Consider the following 13,497-nt stretch of genomic DNA (forward strand, 5'->3'; position numbering starts at 1 on the left):
CCATGCCGAGATCAAAAGAGCTCTCTGAGGCTTTCAGAAAGAAGGTTATAGATGCCTACGAGTCTGGGAAGGGATTTAAAAAGATCTCCAAACTTTGAAATCAATCATTCGACTGTCCGGAAGATAATCTACAAGTGGAGAAGATTCCAAACAACTGCCAAATTGTTCAGGCCAGGCCGCCCCAGCAAGTTCAGCCCGAGAACAGACCACAAGATGCTGAAATAAGTCTCGAAGAACCCCAGAATGTCATCACGAGACCCACAGGTACCTCTTGCCACTGTTGCTGCCGAAGTGCACAAGTCTACCATTAGAAAGAGGCTGCACAATTTGATCTACATGGGAGGCGTGCCAAGAGGAAACCTTTGCTGTCCAGAAAGAACATCAGGGCAAGACTAAAGTTTGCCAATGAACACCTCGGCAAAGACCAGCACTTCTGGAACAATGTGCTCTGGACAGATGAGTCAAAGGTCGAGCTATTTGGCCACAGTACCAGAAGACATGTTTGGCGACAACCAAGGACAGCATTTGACCACAAGAACCTGATACCAACTGTAAAGCATGGTGGTGGAAATATTATGGTTTGGGGCAGCTTTGCTGCATCAGGGCCTGGACAGCTCACCATCATAGAATCCACTATGAATTCTTCATTGTACCAGAGGGTGCTTGAGGATAATGTGAGGCCATCTGTCAGAAAGTTGAAGCTCAACCGAAGGTGGACCTTGCAACATGAGAATGACAATAAACATACCAGTAAATCCATCGAGGGTTCTGGAATGGCCAAGTCACAGCCCGGATCTAAATCCCATTGAGATGTTGTGGGGGGGATTTGAAACGAGCTGTGCATGCAAGAAACCCCTCAAACATCGCACAGCTGAAATAATTCTGCATGGAGGAGTGGTGCAAAAATTTCTCCCAGTCGATGTCAGAGACTGGTAGACAGTTATAAGAAACGCCTACTTGAGGTTGTTTCTGCCAAAGGGGGCAATACCACCTATTATACCCAAGGGTGTACTTACTTTTTCCACATGCGAAATTTGCATTTATGTTTATTTCAATTATACAATGGACTACAAAGTGTAAATGTTTCATGATATTTGTTATATTATATCACCTTTATCTGTCAATATTGTTGAAATGAAGATCAAATAGCTGTATGTTGAAATATGTTGAAAAAGTCAAAACTTTACATGGCGTGTACTTACTTTTTCACGTGACTATATATATATATAAATATATATACACACATACATATATATATATATATATATATATACACACATACATATATATAATATACACACATACATATATATATACACACATACATCTATCTATAATTCCAGTAATCTCTGTCTGTCTGTACGTTTGTCTGTGACCGCTGTTTCTCGACAACCACGGGTCCGATATTCTTTTAACTTGCCAGGTATATTGCTGGGGACCCGAGGATGTGCCTTTTCAAGGTTTCATATTAATCGGACAATTACTTACCGAGCTATGTCCAAAAAACGATTCAACCAATCAGAGAGCAGCGAACGATCGCGTGTGCCGAACGTGGCGGGCACACTCTGCCTCGGATGGCACATTTGAGAGCGTATTCATTTATTTCACGTTTGCAAACTATGTTGGCGTTAAACTATGTTTTAAAACTAATAAAAACGAATTTGCGATTCATTCGCTTTCCTGCGCGTTTGTGCACGCGATGGCGATTTCTTTACCAAACTCCGGAAGCCGTTCGCTTTGGACCAAACCATTGCATGTAAATAGAGGGGGGGGATTGTCACCGTACTCGCAAGCCGTTCGCTTTGGACCAAACCATTTCATGTAAATAGAGGGGGGGGATATAATTTTAGATATAGATATAGTACGGGCAATGCCCTAGTATATATAATATACACACATAAATATATATACACACACACATACATATATATATATACACACATACATATATATATACACACATACATATATGTACACACATACATATTGTTACAGACACGACTTTGATGTTAAAGTGGGCCGAGCGGAATGGCCGTCGTGTCCGCACAAATTACCCGACTATACTCGACGTTGACGAAGTCGCGTTACGCTGGCTCAATAAGAAAAAGAAGACACCCGGCTGGGTTATAAAATGACGACACCAGGGATACGGTTCTCAAGACCTCCGGAGGAGATTATATTCGTTACGGAAGTTCAGATTACAGGGACGAGAGGTACAACATAGAAAGACAAGCACTTAGACACAATCTTATATTATTCCCAACAGACGACAGATAAACGGGACAAAGCTGACTCACACGGGGATTGATGGCTAGGAAAGGCAAGGTAGCGATGGCTCCAGGTGCACCTGGGCTCGGGGCAGGATCAACACGGTTCGGTCCAGAGATGCGGGGAGGTCTCGTCGCAGCGCTCAGAGGTGACGTTCTTTCTCAGGCGGGTCTTTCTCAGGCCTCTCCAAACTCAGGCGCATCTGTTTCAGCGCTCGCAGGTCCTTCTTTCTCCAGCTGGGGGCGCATCTCTCGTCACGTCCGCTACGTGGCCGCGTATATCCGGCGGGGAGTGACACGCCCTCGGCTCGCTAGCGCCGCCCCAGATGGAATCGGTCCGCCCTTCTGATTGGGTGTGGGGGGTTACCAGGCTCCGCCCTTGAGGAGGAGCTGACAGCCAGCCCCTCCGTGGTAACCCCGTGGAGCGCGTGGTCAATGGCGCTAATCGAGCCGGTGTGAGGACGCATCCTCCCCCGCTCCGCCGCCATCTCCTCTGTTGTTGTTGTAATTGTTGGGGAAGAAGATGGAAGGAGGTATGGGAAAGGTCCTAAACTCACTACTGATGCCATATAATCACATTCTGGTGCAACGAAGAGTCATAATTAATGGAGACGAGGCCTTAACTGACATAGAATAAGAATAACTAGGAAGATGTCCGAAAGTTGTCTACGTGTGGTGCGGTGGACCTGGGCACGACATTTAATGGGGGAATAAGGGGAAGGTCGGCTCTACTGATTGTTATTTACATGCAATGGGACTAGGGAATGGGGGATTGGGGAAAGTTGGGGAGTATTGGAGAAAATAGGGGAATATTTACAAGCGGATATGGAGGCCAAATTCCATATTCGCAACATTGCACCCTTCTCTACCCTCGGGGCGTCCCGACCCGATAAATTTTTACCTACTTTAGTGTGGCACGCAATGTAGTTCCCTCTACTATTAACTCTACCCTGAGTGCGACAGTTTTACAGATATTCACAAATGAGTAAATATGTCCCCCTGCGACGTTGCACCCTTCTCCTCACAGAAACACACCCACAGGATAACCGAATCCGGAAAGAATCCTCAAACTAAACATACAGCCGGTAGGGAGCATTATTTACAAGATTACGCTGATATCTACACTACGATCCAGGACCTGTTTTTGGAGGAACACATGCAGATGTTATGCATAGAGAGAGCGCGCTTGCCAGCATCGATACACCAACCCACGAGTGCTCTGTGGCCGACGGCCTTTAATAACGTGCAGAGCACCCTTCCCGAGCATCAAAAGCACCACCCCACCACCAATCGGTGCAGTCACCATTGTTCATTGGAATAAAAATAAATTCGACAACCCCTAACCCTGCAGGTGTCTCTTGCTCTTCTTGTGGTGCACTTGGTGTTAACTAAAAGTGGTTCACCTGTATGGCATAGGTGCCACGTTGACCCATAGGTCCATCCCCGGGTGGTGCTTGGCCGCAAACGAACTGCGGTCCATTGTGGGTGGCCACAAACATTGCGGTCCATATGGTGTATCGATCCCGGCAGCAAACAGCGAAAGTGCAGGCCCACAACTGCGCAGCCAGCACCTCTCTCTCCTCTCTCTCTACCCCAAAGCCAGATCCTCGGAGGTGGGAGACAAAAGAAGCAGACAAGTGAGTAAGGTGGTAAGGGCGCAAAAGTGCACGCAATGTAAGGTGATGCACACTGGGGGCACATGGGAACCAGGTGAGACAGGTACGTTCCTATCGTACGCCCCCCCCCCCCACCAGGTAACCTACATGGCCCCTCCCTTACCCCTTACTGTATCCACAAAACACAACACTACCCATAAACATCTACTTTACAAATCAACAAACATCCCTACTGTCTTCCCCGTTCCTCCCATAAACCAAATTCGTCTTCTCTCCCTCCTAACCAATCAAATTTGCCATTTTCAACTCAACATCAAAATTTTCCATTACCAATTCATCATCAGTCCCTCCTAGGGAGGGAGAGATGGAATCACCCCAATGTCTCATCCACGTCGTGATGCGTCTCACCAATCCACACAGCAATTCTCATTTCCTGCAACAAAACAAAGAAAACACAGGTGTGGAGTCATCATCATCACCTCAGGTAAGTGGCTGCGTATGGTGCGACAGGTTCATCAATCCTAACTATTTCCTAAGTGACTTTAACAACTTTACACTACCCGGGGTCTTTCTCCGGCCAAACCATTGGCCCTCTTACACTATGGGTTCTAAAAACCAATTCCCATTGGCCAAACTGTGGTGCTCTTCAATTTGGGGTCTCACTCCCCCGATTCATCTCCCGGTGCCCTCGTACAATTTCTGGGCTGCGACGTGTACCTCTCCCAGTGGGTCTACCCACCTGCACACCTCCACCACTGCAGTTGCCTCCGAGCTTACCTGCTCCTTACCCTAACCTAACTACTTGGGGAAGGCCCTCTGGCACTCTCCCCACTCGGTGCCCTCTCTGGCACTGGGCTACCCGGGTCCGTCCTCCGGATCCTCGGGCCCCATCCACAACTCTACCGGCTCCCAGAGCCCACCTGCGGCCTCACCTGGCCGACATCCTCACAGTGGTGGAGTGCCCAACCAACTACACGCACTAACAGGCTACACGCCCAGCCATTTCCACAACACTAATGCACCCATTCACAACACCATTCTGCAACCGCACCACAAGTGCCAATATCCAACCACAATTTACCTGTACCCTCTACCTAACACTTACACTACCCGCCCCGGGTACTCGTGAAAGGGGTCCACTCTTCCCCCATCCACACCTTCGCACCATGCACACCACTCCGTACCACTCACTCCAACTCTCTCCACACACCTGTACCTGCACACCTGTGCTCTCACACCTGGTGCCACCTGCACCCTTCTCTCCCCAAGCGCATTCGCGCTGATCCACACACTCACTACTCACACACTGCTCCACACACCTGTCCAGTTGCACACCTGTGCAATCACACCTGTTCAATTCTCACACACACACGGCATCATCTCATCTAACTACTCCCTTCTGAAACTTGCGCTTCCCAGTCGTCCCTTTAAACTATTGCGCTCCCTCGTCATTATCATCCACACTAATCTACCTGCGTCCCCACTACAGGTATCAGTCACTAACTAATCTTAACGTTACCTACTGTCATCTTCGCTAGATCCCTATCAATATAACCTAACCCACCCGGGCTAGTTTTCACTGCCCTACACCCCATAATCTATTGCTCCTTTGCCCCACATGGGAAGGATGGTGGATTTGCCATCCCACCACATCGGGGGTCTCTCACTACCAATTTTGCACATCAAATTTCAATAAATCAAAAATTTGCCAATCACTGCCCATCATCTGCCAATCACTACTGCCAATCCTTTGCCAATCATCAAATTTTGTTTTTCTCTAATTTGGGGTCCAAAACACTAACCTCATCACCCAGTCGACTCACTAATACCTCTCGGTGCGCCAATCCCTGTCCAAAGCCCGGCTTCGTAAAGCCAAGCAATGGATGCTGGTTGTTTTGTGCCAGCGGCTGGACACGTCCGGTACTCGGTGCAGGGACGGAGGTTTACCCGGCCCGAGATCCCACGCACCTTCTCGGCACGGAGCCATCCAATGTCCCGCTCTCGACCTGCCGGCACGTCTCACCAAAAAGTGGTCGCCATGACGACCCTTTCTATCCAGCTGCCCGCTCCGCCTAGTGGAGCACGGACGCGGCCGTTCAAAGCGAGGCCCAGCACGCACCGAGGGCCTGCTTCGGCTAAAAGTCGCTCTAACCTCTAACCCGTCTAACGTCGATGCTTCACCTGGACGCTTACATCCCGCAGCCCGTTCCTTGCTCACACATCCAGCTGTGCCCATGCTCCTCGTACCCTTCCTTACACACCCAGGTACACCCATTCCACTCACAGCCTTGGTCACACACCTGACCACCGAACACTTTGGCACACATTCGTTGCTCGCACACCTCACCAATACACCGCTTCGCGCCCCCTCCTCGGTCACCTCCTCTGTGACAATCACAGGTGTGCTCTCATTCGCACACCCAACCACGTGCCTCACCACCAACTCCAGCGTGCATTCCCACTCACGCTCTACCATTCCAGGTGTGCATCCTTCCATCCCAGGTGTACATCCTCGCTCACCTGTCACAACTAACTCACGCTCCATGTCACTCTCACTACTTTCACCTCCATTCCTGACAGCGCACTCACCCTTACTCTTGACAGCGCACTCTTTCCCCATGCACCTGCCCGTCACACACCTTTCTTGCGCACACTCTCCCGTCACACCCTCTGTAACACTCACCACCCCGCGCTTCCACGTGCTCCCTCGCACACGCGCTACGACCGACTCACTCTCGCCAGCACACTCACTCCTTGGCACGCACTTTTTCCTCACACACCCCAGAGTCGGACTTTCTTGCACACCTCCATTTTCGCACACCAGACCTGTCGCACACTTCACCAACGGCCTCTCACGAACACCCGGGTCTATCTCGACCCCCAAGCCTCTTAAATCACCTGGCGCATCATACGCACGACCATATTGGTCACCACTTACACCGGGTCCTCTTCCTCTTCGCTTCTCCTCCATCACCTGCGAATCCCTCATCCGGTTAATGAGCACATCATCACGATCCAAACACAGACTTTGGACCAATTCTTTTATCTCCTCTTTTATTTCTTTCTTATCCCCTCTCCGTCGCTTCTTAATTTCGCTCATCCCTTCTTCCACTTCTTCTAATTTGTGCTTCACTTCTTTTATTCCCCGGTACGTCTCCTCAAGCTCGTCCTCCAAGGCTACCTTGACCGTTTCCATGTGCGTCCTCACCTGCCGGTCCTTCGTCTCCATTACCTCTATCACCTCGTCCAGCCTCGTTGTCAGTCCCTCACGTACCATCTGACATTCCCTCTTCGTCGCTATCAAGTCATCTTTTAGTTCTTTCTGTGTCGCTTTTAAACCTCCTATTACCGCTGTGTTCTTTTGAACCTGCTCCACTAACTCCGTCTGTCCCACCGTCAGCTGCTCCACCTCCTGCGTCAGGTCCTCTATGCCCCCTTGTAACTTTACAGTCCCCTTTCTCACCTCCTTCTCCATGTGCTCCTTACAGTGCCTCACCTCCTCGCGCACTCCTCCGACCTCCTCACTCACACCTCTTCTAATCTCCTCTCCCTTTACCCCATTTTTCACTCCCTCTATCTGATTCTCCTGGGCAGCCATTCTATTTTCTACCCCCATTAACCCATTTTTCACCTCCTTTATCCCGTTGTCTAACCCCTCTCCGGTACCCCTCGCTTCGTCCCTCATTACCCCCAGTTGGCCCTCCAATCGCTCACTCCGAGCCCTCATTCGGTTCGTTATTTCTTCAATTTGGTTTCCCAATCGCTCACCCAATCGCTCAATTTGGCTCCCCATACTCATCTGTACAGCTGCCTGTAGCTGCGCAATGAGGGCCTGTATGTCAATCGGCTGCATGTTAAAGCCCGTTGATACAGCGGGCTCGGCTACCGCGCGCTCTTGCGAGGCGCCATTTTGCGTGCCTGCTACCCTCGCTGTTTCGCTCTCCTCATGTCCCTCAATTTGGTCCTGGACCGACCCTGCTTCACTCTCCGCTACCGGACCCCAGCCGTCTTGATCCGCCATAGCGCGACTTGCAAAATTCGAGTTTCGTAAAACAAATCCAAATTTTTTTTTTTTTTTTTCGTTATAATTTCGGCGAGCGCAGTAACCGCGGGACCGCGCTCCGGCTCGATTTTGTCGAGCGCAGTACGCGCTCCGAACCGATTTTCCCTCCCAAAATTTGGGCCTAACTAATTTAGTCCCGGGTCCGAATCTCACTCCTCGACACCAATTGTTACCGTACTAACACAATTGGTGTCCAAAATTTGGGCTAAATAAATTTAGTCCCAGGTTCGAATCCAACTCCTGACAACCAATTGTTACAGACACGACTTTGATGTTAAAGTGGGCCGAGCGGAATGGCCGTCGTGTCCGCACAAATTACCCGACTATACTCGACGTTGACGAAGTCGCGTTACGCTGGCTCAATAAGAAAAAGAAGACACCCGGCTGGGTTATAAAATGACGACACCAGGGATACGGTTCTCAAGACCTCCGGAGGAGATTATATTCGTTACGGAAGGTCAGATTACAGGGACGAGAGGTACAACATAGAAAGACAAGCACTTAGACACAATCTTATATTATTCCCAACAGACGACAGATAAACGGGACAAAGCTGACTCACACGGGGATTGATGGCTAGGAAAGGCAAGGTAGCGATGGCTCCAGGTGCACCTGGGCTCGGGGCAGGATCAACACGGTTCGGTCCAGAGATGCGGGGAGGTCTCGTCGCAGCGCTCAGAGGTGACGTTCTTTCTCAGGCGGGTCTTTCTCAGGCCTCTCCAAACTCAGGCGCATCTGTTTCAGCGCTCGCAGGTCCTTCTTTCTCCAGCTGGGGGCGCATCTCTCGTCACGTCCGCTACGTGGCCGCGTATATCCGGCGGGGAGTGACACGCCCTCGGCTCGCTAGCGCCGCCCCAGATGGAATCGGTCCGCCCTTCTGATTGGGTGCGGGGGGTTACCAGGCTCCGCCCTTGAGGAGGAGCTGACAGCCAGCCCCTCCGTGGTAACCCCGTGGAGCGCGTGGTCAATGGCGCTAATCGAGCCGGTGTGAGGACGCATCCTCCCCCGCTCCGCCGCCATCTCCTCTGTTGTTGTTGTAATTGTTGGGGAAGAAGATGGAAGGAGGTATGGGAAAGGTCCTAAACTCACTACTGATGCCATATAATCACATTCTGGTGCAACGAAGAGTCATAATTAATGGAGACGAGGCCTTAACTGACATAGAATAAGAATAACTAGGAAGATGTCCGAAAGTTGTCTACGTGTGGTGCGGTGGACCTGGGCACGACATTTAATGGGGGAATAAGGGGAAGGTCGGCTCTACTGATTGTTATTTACATGCAATGGGACTAGGGAATGGGGGATTGGGGAAAGTTGGGGAGTATTGGAGAAAATAGGGGAATATTTACAAGCGGATATGGAGGCCAAATTCCATATTCGCAACAATATATATATACACACATACATATATATATATATATATATATATATATATATATATATATACACACATACATAAATATAATATACACACATACATATATATATACACACATACATATATATAATATACACACATACATATATATACACACATACATATATATGCACACATACATATATATACATATATCAATTGTTGCAATTCTAAACAGTTTTGGTTTTTGAAACCTCCTTATGTTTCCCATTACCTTTTTTTTCCTGCAGAAACTACCAAGTGGAAAAGTTGGCTTCAGCAAAGCCATGTCAAACAAATGGATTGTGATGGACAAAACTGGGGAAAATGGTCCAAGGATCTTTCGCATTGTAAGTATTTTGCATGCAGCTCAGTTTGTTGCTGATTTGTAACACATGTTGTATAAATATCACAGATACAAAAATTGTAAAAAATAACATTTCCCCCCCCCCCCCAAATCCCCCTTCCCCCATTCCTCCCCCCCCCCCCCCGCAAAAATAATGTGCTCCTGAATCCATCTTACCCACCCCTTGCATTTTCCCTTACCCCTCGTCCTTACCCGCACATCCCTTGTTTTTTATTTTCGTCTATTTTCTCCCTCCACCATGTTGTTAGCATTTCCCCCTTCTCTTTTTGGTGCTCCTTTTGTTTTCTTACTTCCTGATCTGTTCTGTGGTCTAAATTCTAAATGGTGTTCTTTAACTACTTCTTTATAGTTTTATTTTATTATATAGTTTACTTCAGGCTGGTAGAAAACCATGGAGGTATGTGCATACCTTTTTGAGTTGTCTAGCCTGGATTTGCATCTCAACCCACCTATTAACTGTCATGGTGAGGATCTTCACTGGTCATTGGTGGACGTTAAAGATTCGCTGGTGTTTTTCCTGAAGATTAGGCGAGTTATTACCTAATTTTACAGAAATTACAAATTCCTGCCCTGACTGCTGGGAAAGCCATACTAAACAACCCAACATAATCCTTGCCAAGAGACTGCTTCGTCAGCACCGACACTTTGTAAATAATATTAAACACTTCCAAAATGGTGGTGATTCGTGTACAGCCTGTTGCTACTGGTGGCATCATTTTCTGGGGGAGTGGCTGCCGCTGATGCATTACCTCTATAAAGTCATCTGGTACTCATTTTGCCGACCTCGGAAGGATGACAGGCTGAGTCAATCCACCTGGTGTTATTTCACTGGCGCGACAAAGGTTTGAACTGAGGTACCTGAGATCTCAACCCAGCCACCTTAACCGTTAAGCCAACACCAGGCTTCTTCCAAAATAGTTTAACCATCTCCTTAGATTGTATTACATTTTTAGACACCAATCTATCAAGATTCAAAGCTCTTTTTCTGAATCCCTGTGTCCATTTCCTTGTAGGTGGATGAGATTGCTGACAATGTCAAGGAAAAGCTGCAGATTGTTGCTGAAGGCAAGGGTGACGGTCTTGAGGAGAAAGAGAAAACTGATCTTAAAAAACGCAAGCTTTTGAATGAACTGTGAGTCAACCTATGTCATGTGACCTCCTGGCATGCGATGCGTCTCTGAATGCAGAGGTGATCTTCATGCAATCATATGTTTGCCTCTCCATAGCTGAAAGCCTCCATAGCCAAAAGCCTCCGAAGCTGAAAGCCGTAGACATTATGGTTAGGGTTTTCTGTCCGTCTTTCTGCAATCGTTTTTTTTTTTTTTGGTTACCGTGATAACTTGTGAGCGACTGAAGGGATTTCAACCAAATGTGGCTCAAGTATGGATGGTAATACAAATATAAATTGATTAGATTTTGCGTTTGAAGGGTCCAAAGTCTTTGGCCATGTGACCTTTAATCAGAGAGTACACTAGTACTCTCTATGTAGGGTTAGCGTGGAAAAAAATTGCCTTTTTAATTTAGCATACTTTTTTTTTTAATTCACTTGTTGAATTTGTTCTTGTGATAACTTGTGAACCGCTTAAGGAATTTCATTCAAACTTGACAAAAGTGTAGATCGTAATGTGAAGATGAACTGATTGCATTTTGTTTTCCAAGGTCAAAGGGCATGTGTCCTTTAATTGAAAATAATTTACTGCAATAACATGTGAACAACTGAAGGTTTTGGAACATTTTGGGTTCAACAGGTCAAAGATCATTGGCTCTTTGAAGATCATTTTACAGACCTTAACTTGAGTTTGAAGCATCTGATATCGTCTCTCTTATACTACTTATCTGTTTTCTCTCATCGTCTTCCTCATATGACCTCTAAATTTTAACGTGACCTTTAATTAAGATCAAACATAACAGTGGGCTGACATGTAACACGTGTGCAGGCATAGCCATCAATGCATTCATGTTGATTTTATATTTTCTAGCTGATATATTCTGCTGTTTTTCCATGTACCACTAGGTGGCAGCAAAGTTTGGTTTACAGTGCATTTATCTCGAAGTGTGTCTGAAGATTTCATGTCACTCTTCTTTACAGCATCGTCAAATCGTATTGGATAACCAAAGGGCCATCATTCAGTACCACCGTGATGAAACAGGAGACTGACCTCACTTCAGAAATGATCATCAGGTACTGGCATCATTTTGTCATCTAGGTGCTATTGACAAAAGTGCAATACTCTTAAGTTAACTGTTATATTGGTGAATGTGCATTTTTAACAGGTTTCTACCTCGAGACATTGTAGGCTTAGAATGAAGTGAAGGTGTTTGATCGTTACCTCCTTGAGCATGTAACAATATGAAATTTCTTCAATTAATCCCACCTTTTTTTATTTGTGTATGTTTGTGTTTGATCAGTAATTAATCATTAACCAGATTATTTTCATGAACACAGGTAAATAATCAAAATATTATTTAAATTATTATGGTGGAATGTCTTTTTGTAGATGTTTACAACATTTCAGCTTTCTGACTGCATTTCATTGCGTTTCATATTTTCATATTTGTGAACAATTTTAAGCAGTGAATTGATATTTTGATTTGTATCCCATTTCATACTTGAATCTACCAATAATCCACGATGGAACTAATACGGGACTTTGAAAATGATGTAATCCGCCACAGAATGGTAGGCGGCGCATGCGCAGAAACCCCTAGCAATAGTGGTCTTCGGGGCATATGAACTGCTATCACATGTGCACGGCAGGGTTTGTTACCTCAAATGGCTCACTAAGCTTCCAAAAGAAGCCAAAAATACTTGGAAAAGTACCTGAGAGAAAGCTGGGGTATGCCTCTGTGCAAGGAAAAATTGGAGGGAGATACTGTATTTGCTTTGGGTGCTTCTGTATTCCAATTGGCAGGTTATATCTGGGGCTTGTGAATGCATAGAATAATTTTAAAATCAACTTTAAAGATGATGATATTTACGATTCAGTATGCTGGCGAGAGTTGGTTGGCGAGAGCCATTCTGAATATTCACGAGTTGGTTTTTCTACACGTGCACTCAATTCTACCTCCCCATCAACTTTGTTTAACTCTACCTCATCACATCACATATGGCATGACTCTGCTCATTTACATCCTCTTCAGTTTCCCTTGCTGCTAACAAATCTTTCCCTAACTGTGTGTTATCTGACATGATGATAATTTGTTAACAGCAAAATAAAAATGTTAAAAGTGAGATGAAAAAACACCAAATGTGGCAGACAAGGTCAAAGTTAATGGTTCCTGCAACTAACACTAACAGTATCAACCATACAAATGTTTACACACCGACGCGTCAATCAGCAATATTCAAGTTTCTGAGTGTACAGCAAACAATCTTTCTTTCTCAAAATTGACCCTTGTTGTGAACAGTTGGGATTTACCATGTGTCATGCAATGATATACGAGTTACCAATTACAGGGATACAGTCAGGTGTAGACGTCTCCTTGACACCTTGATGGACAGCTGTAGCAAGCACTTGCACTTGAAGCAATGTACGGTCTTTGTCCCCACTCTCCTGGCCGTGGACGCAACAGGTCTGAGCTGCTAGTGACTCCAACGCTGATTTCAAAATGGAAGCAGCTTCCGGTTCCTGAAGTGGACGGGTGCTGATAAATTTTGGAAGACTACGATTCCTCCAATCAGCCACAGTTCAGGTTCGTGATTGTATTTCTACCCAGGTCACCCACAGACCCGAGTTGTTTCACTATAACCGATCGGGCTCAGCTTATGAAGAGGGAACCGCTCGGGC

At 46.7% G+C, this 13,497-nt stretch overlaps 1 protein-coding gene across 1 annotated transcript in view; it reads left to right on the forward strand.

The window, feature by feature from the left end:
- The window catches only part of FARSA (phenylalanyl-tRNA synthetase subunit alpha), a 157,720-nt gene that overhangs the window by 31,301 nt on the left and 112,922 nt on the right, over positions 1 to 13,497 (forward strand). The window contains exons 3-5 of the mRNA XM_068112593.2: positions 9,594 to 9,692; positions 10,723 to 10,841; positions 11,799 to 11,891. Of these exons, the coding sequence (XP_067968694.2) occupies positions 9,594 to 9,692; positions 10,723 to 10,841; positions 11,799 to 11,891 (311 nt within the window). The remainder of the gene's footprint in view (positions 1 to 9,593; positions 9,693 to 10,722; positions 10,842 to 11,798; positions 11,892 to 13,497) is intronic.

The sequence above is a fragment of the Myxine glutinosa genome, chromosome 1 (genome assembly GCF_964187855.1).
Source record: "Myxine glutinosa chromosome 1, kmMyxGlut1.1, whole genome shotgun sequence".
In the NCBI taxonomy this organism is placed as follows: domain Eukaryota; kingdom Metazoa; phylum Chordata; class Myxini; order Myxiniformes; family Myxinidae; genus Myxine; species Myxine glutinosa.